This window comes from Lithobates pipiens, unplaced genomic scaffold (assembly GCF_037356315.1).
Source record: "Lithobates pipiens isolate NorthernLeopardFrog02 unplaced genomic scaffold, aLitPip1_a1.2 Scaffold_27, whole genome shotgun sequence".
Classification (NCBI taxonomy): Eukaryota; Metazoa; Chordata; class Amphibia; order Anura; family Ranidae; genus Lithobates; species Lithobates pipiens.
The window spans coordinates 85,587,129-85,610,124 of NW_027507788.1; the positions used below are offsets into that span (position 1 = coordinate 85,587,129).

General features: G+C 48.5%; 1 protein-coding gene across 2 annotated transcripts in view; it reads right to left on the reverse strand.

Annotated features, from left to right (window-relative positions):
* The window catches only part of TBC1D17 (TBC1 domain family member 17), a 124,934-nt gene extending 124,693 nt beyond the window's left edge, over positions 1–241 (reverse strand). For both annotated transcript variants that reach the window (XM_077457155.1, XM_077457154.1), the window contains exon 1: positions 153–241. In XM_077457155.1, the coding sequence (XP_077313281.1) occupies positions 153–173 (21 nt within the window). In that variant the 5' untranslated portion in view covers positions 174–241. The remainder of the gene's footprint in view (positions 1–152) is intronic.
* Positions 242–22,996: the final 22,755 nt, after the last annotated feature.

A 22,996-nucleotide genomic window follows, 5' to 3' on the forward strand; every position in this document is an offset into this window, starting at 1 on the left:
CCCCCTAGTGGCAGCACTGCGCCTCCTCACTACAACCGGCTCTCGTTCTAAAACCCAGCGGTCATCTCATAATCACATACCGTCACACAGCACACACCGCCCTCCCGGCCCCGATCGCTGGACCCGCAAGCCTCCGCAATCACCCAACTCACCTTGCAAGCATCTGACTCCATGACCAGCTAGTCCAAAACTTCCGCGTCTGAAACGTCACTTCCGCTCCAGTGACAGCTCGCTCCACCCACCATAAGCGTTGCCCGGGAAACAGCCCGCCCCTTCGTGTTGCCTCTGATTCTTATATGAAGATACACAGTCCCAGTTTTTGCAGGAGTGTCCCTATTAGTCTCTGTCCCTGACTGTAATGTGCTCAGAATGAGGAAGAATAAAAACATTTTCTACAAGATCCATTCATGGATCTATGTAAGGCGAGATTCATACTATTGTGTGTTGGGAACTCAAAGCGCGTTTCTGTTAGCAGACATTACATTAGCACGCATTTATAATGTGTGGGGTGCTATGAAGAATTATGGCATTCCCTTGCGTCAGCTAAAGAGCAATGCGTTTTGCCTGTGGGTCGGGAACATGTGCTTAATTGCACATAGGTGAACCTAGCCAGAATGGCACCCCCATTCTTTAGAAAAACACCCGTCACCATGCGGTTCCATGCGGCACAATATTAAGAAACAATTAATTTTTTTCTACTGCAGGTAGGTAGCCTTTTAAAATGAATGGGCTGCCCTAACTGCAGAACGCAGGTCGCATAGATCTGAACAGAGCCTGCTTTCACACTGCTCAATTGAAAAATTTATTAGAAACGCATATTTTTCTGTTTGGCGCGCACCTGTGTAATATGTAGACACGTGCACTTCGTTTGGTTCCGAACTGAAATACATACGAATTTCCGAATTACGTTAGAACCGAATTCAACCAATTCAGCCCCGGTAGATTTGCCTGCTCAATGACCCGAGAATTTTTTTTTTTACGGCACTGCGTCACTTTAACTGATAATTGGGCGGTCGTGCGATGATGTACCCAAACAAAATGAATGTCCTTTTTTTCTCACAAATAGAGTTTTCTTTTGGTGGTATTTGATCACCTCTGCGGTTTTTATTTTTTGCGCTATAAACAAAAAAAGAGCGACAATTTTGAAAAAAACACAATATTTTGTACTTTTTGTTATTATGAATATCGCCATTTAAAAAAAAAAAAAGCAAATTTATTTCTCAGTTTAGGCCGATACGTATTCTTCTACATATTTTTGGTAATAAAAATCGCAATAAGCGTATATTGATTGGTTTGTGCAAAAGTTATAGCGTCTACAAAATGGGATAGATTTATGGCATTTTAATTTTTTTTTTTACTAATATTGTCAGCAATCTGGGATTTTTATCATGACTGCGACATTATGGCAGACACATCGGACACTTATGACACATTTTTGGAACGACTGACAATTATACAGCGATCAGTGCTATAAAAATGCACTAATTACTGTATAAATGTTACTGGAAGGGAAGGGGTTAACACTAGAGGGCGATCAAGGGGTTAAGTGTGTTCCCTATGTGTGTGTTCTAACTGTAGGGGGAGGGGACTGACTAGAGGAGATGAGAGATTGTGGTTCCTAGCTATTAGGAACTCACGATCTGTCTCTCCTCACAGAACAGAACAGGGATTTGTTTGTTTACACAAACACACGCCCCTGTTCTGCCTCTCGTTCCCCCGATCGCTCGTGGCCATCGGTCATTCCGACCACCGGCCACGAACATCGGTACTCCCCGCAGTGTAGTGGGCACGCGCCTGCTATCCCACTTAAAGGAGCCAACGTATAGTTACGATGACTTGCGGGAACGTGCTGACCTGCCCCAGTATAATGACGGCGGCTGGTTCGGCAAGCAGTTAAACAAATCCTCCAAAATAAAGAAAACAGAATTCAAATCAATTTGAATATTTTTTTAACCAGTTTAGAATCGTTTTTGAATTTGAATAGTTTTCAAATTAAAATTCAAAACGTTTTTGAATTCGAATAGTTTGCAAATTTTAATAGTTTTTGAATTTCCAAACAGAATAAAATAGAATACAAAATAGAGGAAAAGAATAGAAAAAATATAATAGAATAAAAAAGAATATAACAGAAAATAAAATAATAGAATATAATAGAGTAAAAGAGAACAAAATAGAAAATAAAAGAATAGAAAAAAAGAATAGAATAGACTACAATAGAATAGAATAAAAAGAAAAACAAAAAAAAAACAATAGAATACAATAGAATAAAAAGAATATAACCGTTTCGCAAAATTCAAATAGGATCAATTCAAGTTTGAATAGAATAGAAAAGAATAGATTAGAATAGAATAGACAATAACTGAGTAGTATAGAAAAAAACAACAGAATAGAATAGAATATAACCATCTTCCGAAATTCTCATATATGCCCCAGTAGATGGACTATGGTCCGAAACATGTCGGGTTGCTAGCTCATTGCATTCTTTGTTACCACGCCATCTTTTCTATGACTTTTATATATACTTACCTCGATGGGTGATTGTATATTTTTACTTTACTTTTAAATAAAATACCTTTTTTTATTCGGATTCATGCACCATGTGGAGGCCTGTTTCTTCCTTCTCTTTTATGATCTGAAATTACCAATTGGATGCCATTGAGAGACTTACAAATCTATTCGGCCAGAGACTGACTTCCCTCACAGGTGCGGTTACCTGTTGGAGTGATTTGAGTGCCAGCTACCCACCGTTCACCATCTGTGATGTAGTCAAGGCAAGCTCCTATATCATCAGCGTCTCCGATGAAAGACCCATTGGATTTGGTGATCCAAACGCTCATTTGACCCGACGCTATACAGCATGTGTGTCCACCAGCTGTGGTAAGGGTACCTAATCTTCTTGTTGCTACACACGGATAGGCACAGGTGATATATGGAGTAACCCATCTTCCCTGGTTCAGTATCACGCTGAAGAGGCATCACTCCTAATTTCTCCAAATAGGACCATACTCCTCCTAAGGGAGGAAGTTCACTGTATATATGTGTTCACAGACTTTTTTGTCTTTAGTCATTATATGCAAGTATCAATTGTTTTTTAATACATTCCGATACATATTTACTAAATGATTTTTTGAGAGGCATTTGAACATCACAGACTCTCAGAAGTCGGTTCAGGGGTATTTTTCCTTTTGTTTCAGTAAATAGTCATAAGCTTGGCAGCACATTCACATTATTTGTTGTGTATATATATATATATATATATATATATATATATATATATATATATATATATATGTTGGATGTTGGCAGCACATTTGCATTAATTGTTGTGTATATATATATATATGTTGCTAGTTTTTTAATGATTAGGGGACAGTATTTTATTATTTATCCCCAGGAATCGCCCCTGGGATCACCTTATAATTCTTTCTCACAAGCGCTGCACTTTATATTTTTTTATTTTTGTTATACAATTCCACCAGATTGTTGGTGCTAGCTGCTGACCTATCTTTTCATCATATTCCACTAGTAGCGCAACTTTTTTTTCACTTATATGGAACAGTGAATGAATGGGAAGTGCTCTGTGCTGAGCTGCTTCAGGTTCATTCACGATCTGAAGCATAGTAAACACTAGGGATGAGCCGAACACCCCCCGCTTCGGTTCGCACCAGAACTTTCGAACGGACCCCAAATTTGTATGAACTTTAGAACCCCATTGAAGTCTATGGGACTCGAGTGTTCAAAATTAAAAGTGCTAATTTTAACGGCCAATATGCAAGATGCTGTCCTAAAATGGGTTTGGGGACCTGGCTCCTGCCCCAGGCGACATGGGTCAATGCCTAAAATGTTTTTAAAAATGGCCGTTTTGGCGGGAGCACTGATTTTAATGACGATTAAAGTGAAAAAAAAGTGAAATATTCCTTTAAATATCGTGCCTGGGGGGTGTCTGTAGTATGCCTGTGAAGTGCCACGTGTTTCCCGTGTTTAGAACAGTCCCTGCTAGTGATGGACGAACTTCCGACGGGACGTTTTGCGTAACGTTGCAAACTTACAGGTCAAATTTGCAGCCACAAAATAATTAATAGCTGTGCAAACATAGTCCCACCACATGGCCAATGACATAACACATGTATGAGGTGAATCTGGGATCGACAACTACAAGCATTCTTTTTTTATATGGGAAATTGTTGTGACAATTCAGGACTGTGGAGCGCATGAAGGCAATGGAGGAGAGGGAAGGTCAGGGACCAGGGTAGGCAAAGAAGAGGGTGCAGGAGATGATCACCAGCACCGTGACATACAGCAATGACACCTGCACCGTGATAGAGTCATCTGACACCAGCACCGTGATAGAGAGCACTGACATCAGCAGCGTGACATAAAGCACTAACACCAGCACCGTAATATACAGCACTGACACCAGCACCGTGATATACAGCACTGACAGCAGCAAAGTGATAGAGAGCACTGACATCAGCAGCGTGACATACAGCAATGACACCTGCACCGTGATAGAGTGATCTGACAACAGCACCGTGATAGAGAGCACTGACATAAGCAACGAGACATAAAGCACTAACACCAGCACCGTGATATACAGCACTGACAGCAGCACCATGATAGAGAGCACTGACATCAGCAGCGTGACATACAGCAATGACATCTGCACCGTGACAGAGTGATCTGACACCAGCACCATGATAGAGAGCACTGACATCAGCAGCGTAACATAAAGCATTAACACCAGCACCGTGATATACAGCACTGACAGCAGCACCGTGATAGAGAGCACTGACATCAGCAGCGTGACATACAGCAATGACCCCTGCACTGTGATAGAGTCATCTGACACCAGCACCATGATAGAGAGCACTGACATCAGCAGCGTGACATAAAGCACTAACACCAGCACCGTGATATACAGCACTGACAGCAGCACCGTGATAGAGAGTACTGACATCAGCACCATGATATACAGCACTGACACCTGCAACGTAAACAGCCCCATGATGATGTCAGCATAGCACAGGGATGGTGGGAGCCCCTCATAATAAGCAGCCCCAGGAGGAAGTCAGCACAGCACAGGGATGGTGGGAGCCCCTCATAATAAGCATAGCACAGGGATGGTGGGAGCCCCTCATAATATGCACAGCAGAGGTACAGCCCCAGGAGGAAGTCAGCACAGCACAGGGATGGTGGGAGCCCCTCATAATAAGCAGCCCCAGGAGGAAGTTAGCACAGCACAGGGATGGTGGGAGCCCCTCATAATAAGCATAGCACAGGGATTGTGGGAGCCCCTCATAATATGCACAGCAGAGGTACAGCCCCAGGAGGAAGTCAGCACAGCACAGGGATGGTGGGAGCCCCTCATAATAAGCAGCCCCAGGAGGATGTCAGCATAGCACAGGGATGGTGGGAGCCCCTCATAATAAGCAGCCCCAGGAGGATGTCAGCATAACACAGGGATGGTGGGAGCCCCTCATAATAAGCAGCCCCAGGAGGATGTCAGCATAGCACAGGGATGGTGGGAGCCCCTCATAATAAGCAGCCCCAGGAGGATGTCAGCATAGCACAGGGATGGTGGGAGCCCCTCATAAAAAGCAGCCCAAGGAGGATGTCAGCATAGCACAGGGATGGTGGGAGCCCCTCATAATAAGCAGCCCCAGGAGGAAGTCAGCACAGCACAGGGATGGTGGGAGCCCCTCATAATAAGCAGCCCCAGGAGGAAGTCAGCACAGCACAGGGATGGTGGGAGCCCCTCATAATAAGCATAGCACAGGGATGGTGGGAGCCCCTCATAATATGCACAGCAGAGGTACAGCCCCAGGAGGAAGTCAGCACAGCACAGGGATGGTGGGAGCCCCTCATAATAAGCAGCCCCAGGAGGAAGTCAGCACAGCACAGGGATGGTGGGAGCCCCTCATAATAAGCAGCCCCAGGAGGAAGTCAGCACAGCACAGGGATGGTGGGAGCCCCTCATAATAAGCATAGCACAGGGATGGTGGGAGCCCCTCATAATATGCACAGCAGAGGTACAGCCCCAGGAGGACGTCAGCACAGCACAGGGATGGTGGGAGCCCCTCATAATAAGCAGCCCCAGGAGGAAGTCAGCACAGCACAGGGATGGTGGGAGCCCCTCATAATAAGCAGCCCCAGTAGTATTGTGGAGGCCTGTTTCTTCCTTCTCTTTTATGATCTGAAATTACCAATTGGATGCCATTGAGAGACTTACAAATCTATTCGGCCAGAGACTGACTTCCCTCACAGGTGCGGTTACCTGTTGGAGTGATTTGAGTGCCAGCTACCCACCGTTCACCATCTGTGATGTAGTCAAGGCAAGCTCCTATATCATCAGCGTCTCCGATGAAAGACCCATTGGATTTGGTGATCCAAACGCTCATTTGACCCGACGCTATACAGCATGTGTGTCCACCAGCTGTGGTAAGGGTACCTAATCTTCTTGTTGCTACACACGGATAGGCACAGGTGATATATGGAGTAACCCATCTTCCCTGGTTCAGTATCACGCTGAAGAGGCATCACTCCTAATTTCTCCAAATAGGACCATACTCCTCCTAAGGGAGGAAGTTCACTGTATATATGTGTTCACAGACTTTTTTGTCTTTAGTCATTATATGCAAGTATCAATTGTTTTTTAATACATTCCGATACATATTTACTAAATGATTTTTTGAGAGGCATTTGAACATCACAGACTCTCAGAAGTCGGTTCAGGGGTATTTTTCCTTTTGTTTCAGTAAATAGTCATAAGCTTGGCAGCACATTCACATTATTTGTTGTATATATATATATATATATATATATATATATATATATATATATATATATATATATATATATATGTTGGCAGCACATTTGCATTAATTGTTGTGTATATATATATATATATATATGTTGCTAGTTTTTTAATGATTAGGGGACAGTATTTTATTATTTATCCCCAGGAATCGCCCCTGGGATCACCTTATAATTCTTTCTCACAAGCGCTGCACTTTATATTTTTTTATTTTTGTTATACAATTCCACCAGATTGTTGGTGCTAGCTGCTGACCTATCTTTTCATCATATTCCACTAGTAGCGCAACTTTTTTTTCACTTATATGGAACAGTGAATGAATGGGAAGTGCTCTGTGCTGAGCTGCTTCAGGTTCATTCACGATCTGAAGCATAGTAAACACTAGGGATGAGCCGAACACCCCCCGCTTCGGTTCGCACCAGAACTTTCGAACGGACCCCAAATTTGTATGAACTTTAGAACCCCATTGAAGTCTATGGGACTCGAGTGTTCAAAATTAAAAGTGCTAATTTTAACGGCCAATATGCAAGATGCTGTCCTAAAATGGGTTTGGGGACCTGGCTCCTGCCCCAGGCGACATGGGTCAATGCCTAAAATGTTTTTAAAAATGGCCGTTTTGGCGGGAGCACTGATTTTAATGACGATTAAAGTGAAAAAAAAGTGAAATATTCCTTTAAATATCGTGCCTGGGGGGTGTCTGTAGTATGCCTGTGAAGTGCCACGTGTTTCCCGTGTTTAGAACAGTCCCTGCTAGTGATGGACGAACTTCCGACGGGACGTTTTGCGTAACGTTGCAAACTTACAGGTCAAATTTGCAGCCACAAAATAATTAATAGCTGTGCAAACATAGTCCCACCACATGGCCAATGACATAACACATGTATGAGGTGAATCTGGGATCGACAACTACAAGCATTCTTTTTTTATATGGGAAATTGTTGTGACAATTCAGGACTGTGGAGCGCATGAAGGCAATGGAGGAGAGGGAAGGTCAGGGACCAGGGTAGGCAAAGAAGAGGGTGCAGGAGATGATCACCAGCACCGTGACATACAGCAATGACACCTGCACCGTGATAGAGTCATCTGACACCAGCACCGTGATAGAGAGCACTGACATCAGCAGCGTGACATAAAGCACTAACACCAGCACCGTAATATACAGCACTGACACCAGCACCGTGATATACAGCACTGACAGCAGCAAAGTGATAGAGAGCACTGACATCAGCAGCGTGACATACAGCAATGACACCTGCACCGTGATAGAGTGATCTGACAACAGCACCGTGATAGAGAGCACTGACATAAGCAACGAGACATAAAGCACTAACACCAGCACCGTGATATACAGCACTGACAGCAGCACCATGATAGAGAGCACTGACATCAGCAGCGTGACATACAGCAATGACATCTGCACCGTGACAGAGTGATCTGACACCAGCACCATGATAGAGAGCACTGACATCAGCAGCGTAACATAAAGCATTAACACCAGCACCGTGATATACAGCACTGACAGCAGCACCGTGATAGAGAGCACTGACATCAGCAGCGTGACATACAGCAATGACCCCTGCACTGTGATAGAGTCATCTGACACCAGCACCATGATAGAGAGCACTGACATCAGCAGCGTGACATAAAGCACTAACACCAGCACCGTGATATACAGCACTGACAGCAGCACCGTGATAGAGAGTACTGACATCAGCACCATGATATACAGCACTGACACCTGCAACGTAAACAGCCCCATGATGATGTCAGCATAGCACAGGGATGGTGGGAGCCCCTCATAATAAGCAGCCCCAGGAGGAAGTCAGCACAGCACAGGGATGGTGGGAGCCCCTCATAATAAGCATAGCACAGGGATGGTGGGAGCCCCTCATAATATGCACAGCAGAGGTACAGCCCCAGGAGGAAGTCAGCACAGCACAGGGATGGTGGGAGCCCCTCATAATAAGCAGCCCCAGGAGGAAGTTAGCACAGCACAGGGATGATGGGAGCCCCTCATAATAAGCATAGCACAGGGATTGTGGGAGCCCCTCATAATATGCACAGCAGAGGTACAGCCCCAGGAGGAAGTCAGCACAGCACAGGGATGGTGGGAGCCCCTCATAATAAGCAGCCCCAGGAGGATGTCAGCATAGCACAGGGATGGTGGGAGCCCCTCATAATAAGCAGCCCCAGGAGGATGTCAGCATAGCACAGGGATGGTGGGAGCCCCTCATAATAAGCAGCCCCAGGAGGATGTCAGCATAGCACAGGGATGGTGGGAGCCCCTCATAATAAGCAGCCCCAGGAGGATGTCAGCATAGCACAGGGATGGTGGGAGCCCCTCATAAAAAGCAGCCCAAGGAGGATGTCAGCATAGCACAGGGATGGTGGGAGCCCCTCATAATAAGCAGCCCCAGGAGGAAGTCAGCACAGCACAGGGATGGTGGGAGCCCCTCATAATAAGCAGCCCCAGGAGGAAGTCAGCACAGCACAGGGATGGTGGGAGCCCCTCATAATAAGCATAGCACAGGGATGGTGGGAGCCCCTCATAATATGCACAGCAGAGGTACAGCCCCAGGAGGAAGTCAGCACAGCACAGGGATGGTGGGAGCCCCTCATAATAAGCAGCCCCAGGAGGAAGTCAGCACAGCACAGGGATGGTGGGAGCCCCTCATAATAAGCAGCCCCAGGAGGAAGTCAGCACAGCACAGGGATGGTGGGAGCCCCTCATAATAAGCATAGCACAGGGATGGTGGGAGCCCCTCATAATATGCACAGCAGAGGTACAGCCCCAGGAGGACGTCAGCACAGCACAGGGATGGTGGGAGCCCCTCATAATAAGCAGCCCCAGGAGGAAGTCAGCACAGCACAGGGATGGTGGGAGCCCCTCATAATAAGCAGCCCCAGTAGAAATATGGCACCGCTCAACCTCTTCAAAGAGGAGGGTACGGGCATATAGTACGGTGTGCTTTTTTTGGACAAGGAAGTGAGCCAAATGAAGAAAGAAGGTCTGTGTGCTCGATTTAAAAAATTGTTTATAGAAATATACATGATCTACTGGTCACATGTGTTGAATTCCTCCGAGATCCATGCCTCATTCATTTTTAGAAATGTGAGGTAGTTAACACTGTCGTGAGCTAGGCGAGTACGCTTATCGGTCACGATCCCCCCTGCTGCGCTGAACGTCCTTTGGGACAGGACACTGGACGAGGGGCAAGCCAACAGTTTGATTGCAAATTGGGCATGCTCTGGCCAGAGGTCAAGCCTGCCCACCCAGTAGTCCAGGGGTTCATCACTCCTCAGAGCGTCCACATCGGCCGTTAACCCGATGTAGTCGGACACCTGACGGTCTAGGCGTTCCCTGATGCTGGATCCGGATGACACCTGTCGATGGGTCAGCTGAAAGAATGACCTCATATCCGAAGTCACCAACACATCTTCAAACCAGCCTCTTCTTGCAGGCGCTGTTGGATTGGTACCCGCAACTCCTTCTCTGGGAGTGGGAATTGCTCCTCTGCCAGCGCACGCAAAAGCAGAATGCAGCATCTCTCGAAGCAAGGCCTGGAAGTGCTGCATTCTGACAGCCCTCTGTGACGGCGGTAGCATTTCCGCCATTTTGTGTTTGTACCGGGGGTCTAAGTACGTTGCCACCCAGTACTGGTCCTTGACCCTTATGCTTTTTATACAGGGGTCCCTATTAAAACACTGGAGCATGAAGGCCCCCATTTGCACTAAAGTGGAAGCGGTGTGGTGGCCTGGCTCCTGCTCATCATCCAGGATAATGTCAGCCAGGATAACCTAAACCCTATATATTGTGGACCTATACCAGTCCTTAAGGAATAGCAGACTACCTCACTCAACCCTATGTACTGTAGTACCCTATACCTTACCAGTCCTTATAAGGACCTTTGTAGAACAAGTAGGTTGTGACTGATTAGCAAACTGTACATCAGTCCCTATACTGATGAAGGACTGCTGCAGTATAGGGCAGCGGTCAGCAGTAGTGCACCTCAACCCTATGTATTGTGGACCTATACCAGTCCTTAAGGAATAGCAGACTGTACCTCACTCAACCCTATGTACTGTAGTACCCTATACCTTACCAGTCCTTATAAGGGCCTTTGTGGAACAAGTAGGTTGTGACTGATTAGCAAACTGTACGTCAGTCCCTATACTGATGAAGGACTGCTGCAGTATAGGGCAGCGGTCAGCAGTAGTGCACCTCAACCCTATGTATTGTGGACCTATACCAGTCCTTAAGGAATAGCAGACTGTACCTCACTCAACCCTATGTACTGTAGCACCCTAGACCAAGTTACCAGTCCTTATAAGGACCTTTGTGGAACAAGTAGGTTGTGTGTGACTGATTAGCAGACTGTACGTCAGTCCCTATACTGATGAAGGACTGCTGCAGTATAGGGCAGCGGTCAGCAGTAGTGCACCTCAACCCTATGTATTGTGGACCTATACCAGTCCTTATAGAATAGCAGACTGTACCTCACTCAACCCTATGTACTGTAGTACCCTATACCTTACCAGTCCTTATAAGGACCTTTGTGGAACAAGTAGGTTGTGACTGATTGGCAGACTGTACGTCAGTCCCTATACTGAGGAAGGACTGCTGCAGTATAGGGCAGCGGTCAGCAGTCGTGCACCTCAACTCTATGTATTGTGGACCTATACCAGTCCTTATAGAATAGCAGACTGTACCTCACTCAACCCTATGTACTCTAGCACCCTAGACCAAGTTACCAGTCCTTATAAGGACCTTTGTGGAACAAGTAGGTTGTGTGTGACTGATTAGCAGACTGTACGTCAGTCCCTATACTGATAAAGGACTGCTGCAGTATAGGGCAGCGGTCAGCAGTAGTGCACCTCAACCCTATGTATTGTGGACCTATACCAGTCCTTAAGGAATAGCAGACTGTACCTCACTCAACCCTATGTACTGTAGTACCCTATACCTTACCAGTCCTTATAAGGATCTTTGTGGAACAAGTAGGTTGTGTGTGACTGATTAGCAGACTGTACGTCAGTCCCTATACTGATAAAGGACTGCTGCAGTATAGGGCAGCGGTCAGCAGTAGTGCACCTCAACCCTATGTATTGTGGACCTATACCAGTCCTTACAGAATAGCAGACTGTACCTCACTCAACCCTATGTACTGTAGTACCCTATACCTCACCAGTCCTTATAAGGACCTTTGTGGAACAAGTAGGTTGTGTGTGACTGATTAGCAGACTGTACGTCAGTCCCTATTCTGATAAAGGACTGCTGCAGTATAGGGCAGCGGTCAGCAGTAGTGCACCTCAACCCTATGTATTGTGGACCTATACCAGTCCTTACAGAATAGCAGACTGTACCTCACTCAACCCTATGTACTGTAGTACCCTATACCTTACCAGTCCTTATAAGGACCTTTGTGGAACAAGTAGATTGTGTGTGACTGATTAGCAGACTGTACGTCAGTCCCTATTCTGATAAAGGACTGCTGCAGTATAGGGCAGCGGTCAGCAGTAGTGCACCTCAACCCTATGTATTGTGGACCTATACCAGTCCTTACAGAATAGCAGACTGTACCTCACTCAACCCTATGTACTGTAGTACCCTATACCTCACCTGTCCTTATAAGGACCTTTGTGGAACAAGTAGGTTGTGTGTGACTGATTAGCAGACTGTACGTCAGTCCCTATACTGATGAAGGACTGCTGCAGTATAGGGCAACGGTCAGCAGTAGTGCACCTCAACCCTATGTATTGTGGACCTATACCAGTCCTTACAGAATAGCAGACTGTACCTCACTCAACCCTATGTACTGTAGTACCCTATACCTTACCAGTCCTTATAAGGACCTTTGTGGAACAAGTAGGTTGTGACTGATTAGCAGACTGCAGCAGAAGGGCAGCAGTCAAGGATAATATTCTTTCTATATTTGGAAGAAAGAATATTATACGTGTACAAGCCTATTAACATACCACTGATACCAGTCCTGAAAAGAACCTTTGTGGACCTAATATAGTAACAGCTACTGATTAAACTGAGCCTCACTGCCTCACACAAAGCTTCCTGCCTGTCCCTATATAAACTGATAAAACAGAGGCTGCTGGAACAATAACTGGAATAGCACTTTTGTGGACCTGATAGTAACAGCTAATGACTAAACTGACTGTCCCTGCAGCACACACCGTCCTGTCCCTTTCTCTAAACTGACAAAAGACACTCAGGCTGCTGCAACAATCACTCACTAGCACAGCACTGCCTCAAACCTATATCCTGAACTACACCTAACACCTATACCAGTCCTGAAAATAACTTTTGTGTACCAAATAGCTAGCGATTTGGGTCACTGCAATCTCTCCCTGCTCCACACAGCAACCTCTCCCTATAGTGACAGAAGAAAGAATGTAAAATGGCCGCCGGATCGGGTGTAATTATAAGTTAGGGGGAATGTCCAAGTGTCCATGTGCTGTAATGTCTCAATTGGCTGTCCTGTACCCCATGATGGATGTGTCATCATAGGTCAAAGTTCTTTTACACAGAAAACACGGAAGTCCGCGGGGCGAATGTCGGCAATAGTCTGCCGATCGGGCGGACCGCCAACAGCCAAAATTCGCCGCGAAACGACCACCGGGCGAACCGTTCAGCCATCACTAGTCCCTGCAAAAAATGACATTTAACGGAAATAACGTCATTTAAAACTGCTTGCGGTTTTAATGTTATATCTGGTTCCTACAATATGGTTGAAAATCATTGAGAAACATGGCATGGGTAGCCCTCCCTGCCCATTACCAGCCCCTTTGGGTCTTGTACACATATTAAGGGGAACCCCGTACCCATATTAAAAAAAGGAAATACGTGTGGCCCCCAGGCCCTATATACTCAGAACAGCAGTATACAGGCGGTGCAAACAAGACAGGGACTGTGTAGGTTTGTTGTGTTAAGTTGAATCTGTTTGTAATTTTCAACTGGTACATTTTTAAAGTGTAGCTCCAGTCAAAAAAATTATTTTTAAGCTTTTTGGAAAACATAGGGAAGGGTTATCACCCCTGTATAATTTGTTTTGCCGTCCGTCTTTTTTCATCTCACTTGCTGTTGTCTCCTTCCGTTTGCAAGTAGGAGATGTTTGTAAGTTGGATGTTTGAAAGTAGGGGCCTGCCCTATATGCTCTGCAGAAATGGCGGAACAAGGTGTTGGTTTTGCCACAACATTGTAAGCCCTCAAAGTGACCCTTGGTGGGCGCTGGAGCGCCCTGCTGTGAATGATTATATCAAGAATTGTAATTACATGCCATTGTTGAACAGTGGTAGAAAAATTGACCTTTGGTGGTTGTGGTGCTAGTGCCACAACACTATAAGTCCTCCCAGTTACTCTGGGTGGGCACAGGAACGGGCCCTCCTGTGAAATATTATATCAAGAATTGTAATTACATGTCCCTGTTAAACAGGGGCTGAAAAATTGGGCCTTAGGCACTGGTGCTGGTGCCACGACACTGCAACCTCTCCCATATACTCTAGTTTTAGTGCAGGAATTAGCCCTGCTGCAAAGCATTGCATCAAAAATTGTAATTAAATGCCCCTGTTAAACAGGGGCAGAAAAATTGGGCCTTAGGCACTGGTGCCACGACACTGCAACCTCTCCCATAAACTCTAGTTTTAGTGCAGGAATTAGCCCTGCTGCAAAGCATTGCATCAAAAATTTGTAATTAAACGCCCCTGTTAAACAGGGGCAGAAAAATTGGGCCTTAGGCACTGGTGCTGGTGCCACGACACTGCAACCTCTCCCATATACTCTAGTTGTAGTGCAGGAATTAGCCCTACTGCAAAGCATTGCATCAAAAATTGTAATTAAACGCCCCTGTTAAACAGGGGCAGAAAAATTAGGCTGATGGCATCACCCAGAACAAGAAATGTTCTTCCAACATATCAGCGGAGGAGGAAGAGGATAGACAATCAACATAACAGGACAGTCACTCAGCATCAGCATAGGCAGTCTTGAAGGGATGTGATATTTCAAAAAAAATTATTCGGTTACATCAGCTTCAGGTGCTTGGTAGCTGTGGGTGATCCAAGACTGATTCATCTTGATGAAGGTCAGTCGATCAACTGATTCGGTGGACAAGCGCACCCTGTGATCGGTAACAAAGCCACCAGCAGCACTGAAGGTGCGTTCCGAAAGAACGCTGGATGCAGGACAGGCCAGTAGCTCAATTGCATACTGTGCAAGCTCTGGCCAGTGATACATCCTCAAGACCCAGTAAGCCAGAGGATTTTCGGTGGGAAAGGTGTCCAAGTCTGACCTTGCCCCTAGGTATTCCTGCCCCATGTAAATCAGACGCTGGCGATGGTTGCTGGAACCGATCATACCTTGGGGCTGCGGACTAAAAAATTGTCTGAAAGCATCGGTCAGATGGCCACTTTCTCCACCGCTCCTTCTGACCGATGCCTCAGCAACACGTTGTCCAGGACCAGGAGTTTGTAACCTCCCAGTCTCTGGGAACACGTTGCACAGACCTTTCTGCAAGGCCTCCCGGAGATGTCTCATCCTCTGCTCCCTCTGCGATGGCAAGATAAGGTCGGCAACCTTACCCTTGTACCGTGGATCAAGGAGAGTGGCCAGCCAGTAATGGTCCCTCTCCTTGATCCGAAGAATACGAGGATCCTTCCGCAGGCTTTGCAGGATCAGGGAGGCCATGCAGCATAGGTTAGCTGAGGCATTCAGTCCGGAGTCCTGGGTCACTAAGGACAACATGATCCGCAGCTACCTCCTCCCAGCCACGTACAAGTCAACGGGTTTCTTGGGACTGTAAATCATCCCTACAAGACTGCTGCTGCTGATGCTGCTGCTGATGCTGAGTGCCAGCCTCCACCTCCATGCTGACACAATCATCCTCCTCCTCCTCCTCTTCCTGTGTGATGGGTGGCACAGCAGGAACACTGTCTGGATAAAGGGGGCCTTGAGAGGCAAGGAAGTCCTCCTCTTCCTGCCTCTGTTCTGCCTCAAGTGCCCTGTCCATTATTCCACGCAGCGTATGCTCCAAGAGGTGGACAAGAGGTACAGTGTCACTGATGCATGCACTGTCACTGCTCACCATCCTTGTGGCCTCCTCAAACGGTGACAGGACAGTGCATGCATCCCTGATCATGCCCCACTGGCGTGGTGAGAAAAAACCGAGCTCCCCTGACCCTGTCCTGGTGCCGTAGTCGCACAGGTACTCATTGATGGCCCTCTGCTGCATGTGCAGCCGCTGCAGCATGGCCAACGTTGAGTTCCACCTGGTGGGCATGTCACATATAAGGCGGTTCTTGGGCAGGTTCAACTCCTTTTGGAGCTCAGCCAGCCGAGTACAGGCATTAAAGCGGGAGTCCACCGGGACTCCGCGTTTTTTTTTTTTTTTAAAAGCCAGCAGCTACAAATACTGCAGCTGCTGACTTTTAAAATAGTGACACTTACCTGTCCAGCGCGCCCGCGATGTCGGCACCCGAAGCCGATCTCTAGGTCGCCTGTCGGGTCCTGCCGCCGCCATCTTGGGTATGGGAATCAGGAAATGGAGCCTTTCGGCTTCATTTCCCGGTTCCCTACTGCGCATGCGCGAATCGCGCTGCGCAATAAGGACGCTCCCCGCAGCCTCTGGGATCTGTGTGTTTCCCAGCAGGCAGCGGGGCACTTGCGGGAAGGGGCGGGCACTTGCGGAAAGGGGCGTACGTTACGCCCCTTTCCGCAGAGAGCTATCCCGGAAGTGGGTGCAGTTACCTGGATTATCCAGGTAACTGTACCCCCCTCCCCCCTGAAAGGTGCCGATTGTGGCACCGGAGGGGGGGAGGGTTCCGATGAGCGGAAGGTCCACTTTAGGGTGGACCTCCGCTTTAAATGATCGGCGGAAATGCACACAGACTTTCCTGGCCTGCTTCAGGACATCCTGTATGCCCAGGTACCTGCCCAAGAACCGCTGCACCACAAGGTTAAGGACGTGAGCCACACAGGGCACATGGGTCAGTTGTCCCTGTCGGAGGGCGGAGAGGAGGTTGGTGCCATTGTCGCAAACCACCATTCCTGGCTTAAGCTGACGTGGCATCAACCACCTCTCGGCCTGCCCCTGCAGAGCTGACAAAACATCCGCCCCAGTGTGGCTCCTGTCCCCCAAACAAACCAGCGCAAGCACGGCATGGCATCGTTTTGCCTGCGTACTTGCGTAGCCCCTGGAAAGCCTACGGAGCACCGCTGGTTCTGAGGACAGAGCACTGGAAGAGGCCATGGAGGAAGAAGAAGTGGAGGGGGTGGAGGAGAGAGGTGTGTCACAACCAATAGTAGCATTTTGGAGGCGTGGTGGCGGAACAACCTCCAACACTACTGCACCTTGTCCTGCATCCTTCCCAGCTGCCAGAAGAGTGACCCAATGGGCCGTGAAAGACAGGTAACGTCCCTGTCCATGCCTGCTGGACCATGAGTCAGTGCACCTTACCGCTGACCGCCCTGTCCAGCGAGGCAAGGACTTTGCCTTCCACATGCCGGTAGAGAGCCGGAATCGCCTTCCGTGAGAAAAAGTGGCGTTTGGGGACCTGCCACTGAGGAACCGCACATTGTACAAACTCACGGAAGGGGGCCGAGTCTACCAACTGAAAAGGCAGCAGTTGAAGTGCTAGCAATTTAGCCAAGCTAGCATTCAACCGCTGGGCATGTGGATGGCTGGGAGTGAACTTCTTTCGCCGGCCCAGCAGCTGGGGCAGGGACATTTGCCTGCTATAATCGGACGTGGGTGTACTGCTAGCAGAGTGCCCAGAAGCACTTGGCTGTGACACACCTAATTCTACACCTTCATTCCTCTCAGAGCAGGTTTCAGAGAGGACTGAAGGTCTAGTGGGGTTGGAGATCCCAGCTGATGAGGAGCAAGGAGAGGTCCGCTTTGTTCTTTGGTGTGGGTCTTTGAGGTACGCTTGTCAACGAGCTGCATGGCAGGTCAACATATGTTTGGTCAAGCATGCGGTGCCCAAGCGGCTGATGTTTTGGCCACGCGAGATACGCTTGAGACATATGTTGCAAATAGCAGCGGTGCGATCTGATGCACTCGTCTCAAAAAAGGCCCACACCAAAGAACTTTTGAAATAACGTGCAGAGGCAGCGCCCTGCACAGGCGGAGCTCTGCGGTGTGATTCAGTCAGTGTGCTGCCCCTAAGCTGGCACCCTGAGGGCATCCTGCCTCGTTGGACATGTGCTTCCTCCTCCTCCTCCTCTCTCCTACCAGGCACCCACGTGGAGTCAGTGCCCTCATCATCCCCTCCCTCTTCATCGCTGGAGCAAACCTGGCAGTATGCTGCAGCTTGTGGAACATGACTGCCAGATTGCTGTCCTTCTTGAGCATCCCCTCTCTCTGCATTCACGCTACTGCCTTCCTCTAGCTGAGTATCATCATCAGAGCCTGCAAAACACTGGGCATCCTCCTGGAGCATGTACCCAATACTGTGCTCAAAGAGTTCAGGAGACTCCTCAGGAGGACGTGGTGGGTCTAGGGAAGGAGTCACTGATGATGACATTGAGAGGAGGAAAGACGATGCGTTGGCAGCTGCTTTGCTAGTACCCTGAGCCTGGGTGAGAGAGGATGAGGAGGATGAAGAGGGCTTGGTCATCCACTCTACCAAGTCGTTGGCATGTTGTGGCTCAACATGTCCAGCTGCCGAAAAGAAGGACAAGCGTGTCCCATGGCCACGTGCTGATGATGACGATGCACTGCGTCCACGATCAGCACTGTTGTCTCTAGACACAGAGCCTGCTTGCCCTCTTTTATCGGCTCGTGCCTGTCTGCCTCTCCTTGCTGGCCTTCCAGACATGGTAATGGCCTGAAGGGAGTTGGGAAAACCAGCAATTGGGTAGTGTACATTGTGCTGGAGGCACACACAACTTCCACTAACTCCTGCAGATGGCAGATGGCTCAAATAGAGAAGAGCTATGTAGGTGGATATAGCGGTGTATACTGGGTTCAGAGCACTCAGACAGCATGCACAATCTCCTACCGCTGACTGCAAGCTCTATTTAAAACGAGCAAGATAGTTAGCTATATAGGTGGATATTTTTTTTAATGGTTATCTACTACCGAACATACAAATTTTTCATTACAAATCAAATATCAGTTAACATACACTTTGCAATTTAACAGATAATAAACTATACAAACAAAAGGGAAAAAACAACTTACATGTCATCTTCCCCCTCCTCCTCCCCATAAGAAAAATTTATAAGTAGAGCATCACCCTTACTGCTAGGCCCTTCTGGTGGCCCAGGATCCACCTCAGATAACGGGGCCCTTTTTTTCTTCTTCTTCCCCTGCTTTTTCCTAATCGTGACCCAAGCCACTTCACCCTCCTCATCCGATACTTCTTTTGGGCGTTTCTGAGCCCCCTTAACCGAGACTTCCATCTCCTCCTCCCCAGACATGTCATCCCCAGCCGAAGAATCGGATGAGGAGACAGTGACCAGACGTCTGCCCGGCCTACATCTCCGAGGAAGGGGAGTGGGAGCAGTAACCTGGGAAACAGAACCCTGTGCCCCCCCCTTATCCAAAAAGGGAGGCCCAACTACCTCCACCTGACCAATATCTGGACCGGGCACCTGAACTTCAGTGACAGGGGCCTGGGCAACATCTGCAGGCCGTACCCCCTTTTCTCTTTGAGGGACCCTACTTGCCTTTTGGGTTCGAGGTGCACCCTGTGGCTCCGCCGTAGGAGCGCTTCCCTGCCTTTCCCCTCCAGAACTCTGCCCAGCAGGAGGAGGTGCACTATCCCCTCCTGGCCCACCACCTGCTGCAGCTTCACCCCTGTAGGCTCTGGGGCATCTGCTAAAGGGATGCCCCATTTGACCGCAAAGGTTGCAGCAGATCAACCCACACGTGTCACCTGAGTGTCCAAACTTATTGCACTTAGTGCAGCGCACAACTGTGCAATCTGCACTCATGTGGGTTGGACACCCACACCTGAAACACCTACGGGGCTGGCCTGGGTAGAACACCAGGATTCTATCTCGTCCCAGGAAAGCACTTCCTGGGACATGTGCAACCGTGTTGCCAGATCTTCTCAAACGAATCCTGGTGTTCCATGCTCCAGTCCATACCCCACGCTCGTCTAAGCATTTATTTAGAGGACACTGCAACTGGCCATGTCTCCCCAGCCAAGTTGCTATGTCCTCCGGGGGGCAGGCTCTCGTTCCTTACTAACACCGTCAGGTTTTTAATCTCCTCCTGCCTACTCAAAGGAATCAGGCGGAACCCTTTCCAGGGATCAGCCCCTTTAACCAACCCAAAAGCGGTTATAAAACGCTCCATAGTCACAGCGTTGGTGAAACTGACATCAAAGTCAGGGGTGCCAGCTGGGTGGATCACAGCAAATAGCTCAGCCACCCTGAACCCCAACGCCAGGACCATGCCAACCACTTGGCCCCTCGTGGGGCACTGACCTTCACCCTCCCATCTCAGCTGGACCACATTCCTACGCTTGCGCTCCAGACCACCTGTCCCCCTAGACCAAGTACTGGCCCCAGGGGTCTGACCAGCCGGGGGTACCCGAAAGTTACTGGCCCCAAACTGGTGGTACAGGTGGTCCAGAGGCACACTGGACCCAGCCACATTGGCGTAGGAACGCCTTTCACCAAGTGCCGTCAGCAACTTTACCTCCGGTGTCCCCCTTAGTACGGGTCCCGGAGGAGGAGCCTCTGCCACAGACACTGGGGGTACAACATGAGAAGCAGCCCCCCCACTCACGGCATGGGAAGTCACACTCCCCACATCGTTTACCCCAGCCTGAACTTTAGGATAGGTCTCATCCTCAGAGCTATAAAGCAAAGCCTCCCAGGCTTCCTGCCACTCCACCTCCATATGGGCCCCACAGGAATCCACTGACACTTGGCTCGGCCCTGATTGAGAACCCTCCAAGCCGCGAATGAACGTCATTGCAGGGTTCTCACCATCAAGCTCGCCCATTGGGTAGTCACCCCAGGCCGTAGCTTGTTCTGGCACTATACAATTAGACATTTCAACATTACTGTTACTGTTACTGTTTACACTCTCTTGACCAGAAAGCAGACCGGAAGTCCTTTGAAAACGACCCTCGGGGTCAACTTCCGGACCCGCCACCGTCACTTCCGGCCGCGGGCTATTCTCGCCATGAACCAGCTCGCGCACCGGAAGTGCGTCATCACCCCTTCCCGCGCTACTATTGGCCTCGCGGTCAGTAGCACCACCCCTCCTCCCGCGGGAAGACGGCGTTCTCTTATTCACGGCCGCCATTCCCGAACTGTCAGATGCCATGCCGCCGGCCGACACTGCACCGCTGCCCACAGCGGCAGCCAAGCTGGCTTGACTCTCATATACCCTAGTCCCCTTACCCTGAGACCGGCTTGCAGCAGTGGCAGCCGACAACGCAACTGACGGCGTGCCCTGCTTGCAACCACCGGCTGGGATCACTGGGGACTGTACAGGTAAGTCCATTTTTCCTTTGCTTACTATCCTAGCAAGCTGCACCACTGGTATCTTCTTAACAACACTCCTGTCTTTAATGTCCTTTTGCTGCCTCCTTCCCACTTCACCGGGGTCTAACCTGCCCTCTGGGGACACAGCCTCATTCATAGGCTGGCAACCCTTAGGCTTACCTGACCCCTCTGCAGGATTAGTGGAGTTAGCAGGGCTAGCAGTCTTTTCACCAGGAATGCTCTTCACATTTTCAGCCTTCACAGCACTCTCTCTCTCCAAAACTGTTTCTTTACACACCGCTGGCTTTCTTTCCACCACAGTCTTTCCCTCTGGTTTGTCACTGGCCACCTTTCTTTCCACCGCATTTTCCTTTTCTTCATGGCTGGCTTCCACAGAGGGACCCGCCATTTCCTCCTCCTGCGTTGTGTTTGGGGCTGGATACAGTCTACGGCGTCTCCCTGCCTGGGTCCCCTCGTCACACGCAATTCTCATCGCTTTGTCCACGTTAGATAGAAAGTCTTTCTCACCAGAAGCACTGTCAATCAGGTTGGATAACAGCTCACCCAATATGTTGCACTGCTTCTTCAATCCGTCTATCACCGTCTTATACTCCTGTCTCTTTACAACGCCTGATCTGTCTCTCCGGTTCCTTAGCTCCGCCAGGACCTTCATTTTCTCGCAGTAGCTGCGGGAAGCCTTTACAATTAAGCTTTTAGCTTTCTTTCTTCTGTCTGCAGATTTCTCCACATCCTCTCCTGGCTGTCTCAGAGACCAATCTGCAAGATCCAGCTGGTTCTCCAAAAACAACCTCTCCTCCTTGACGAGCTCCAGGAGCTTAGGGGCTCCACGTCCTTCATTAGGCTGAGAAACAGGCACCTGGCCTGGGCTGACTGAAGTCATCAGCTCCCTCTCTTTCTCCACCACTCTGGAAGTCCTCAGAGATCAGAGCACGCAGCCAGCACACACAATCTCCTAACGATGACTGCAAGCTCTATTTAAAACGAGCAAGATAGTTAGCTATATAGGTGGATATAGCGGTGTATACTGGGTTCAGAGCACGCAGACAGCACGCACAATCTCCTAACGATGACTGCAAGCTCTATTTAAAACGAGCAAGATAGTTAGCTATATAGGTGGATATAGCGGTGTATACTGGGTTCAGAGCACGCAGACAGCACGCACAGTCTCCTAACGCTGACTGCAAGCTCTATTTAAAATTAGCAAGATAGTTAGCTATATAGGTGGATATAGCTGTGTATACTGGGTTCAGAGCACGCAGACAGCACGCACAATCTCCTACCGCTGACTGCAAGCCCTATTTAAAACGAGCAAGATAGTTAGCTATGTAGGTGGATATAGCGGTGTATACTGGGTTCAGAGCATGCAGACAGCATGCACAATCTCCTACCGCTGACTGCAAGCTCTATTTAAAACGAGCAAGATAGTTAGCTATATAGGTGGATATAGCGGTGTATACTGGGTTCAGAGCACGCAGACAGCATGCACAATCTCCTACCGCTGACTGCAAGCTCTATTTAAAACGAGCAAGATAGTTAGCTATATAGGTGGATATAGCGGTGTATACTGGGTTCAGAGCACGCAGACAGCACGCACAATCTCCTACCGCTGACTGCAAGCTCTATTTAAAACGAGCAAGATAGTTAGCTATATAGGTGGATATAGCGGTGTATACTGGGTTCAGAGCACGCAGACAGCACGCACAATCTCC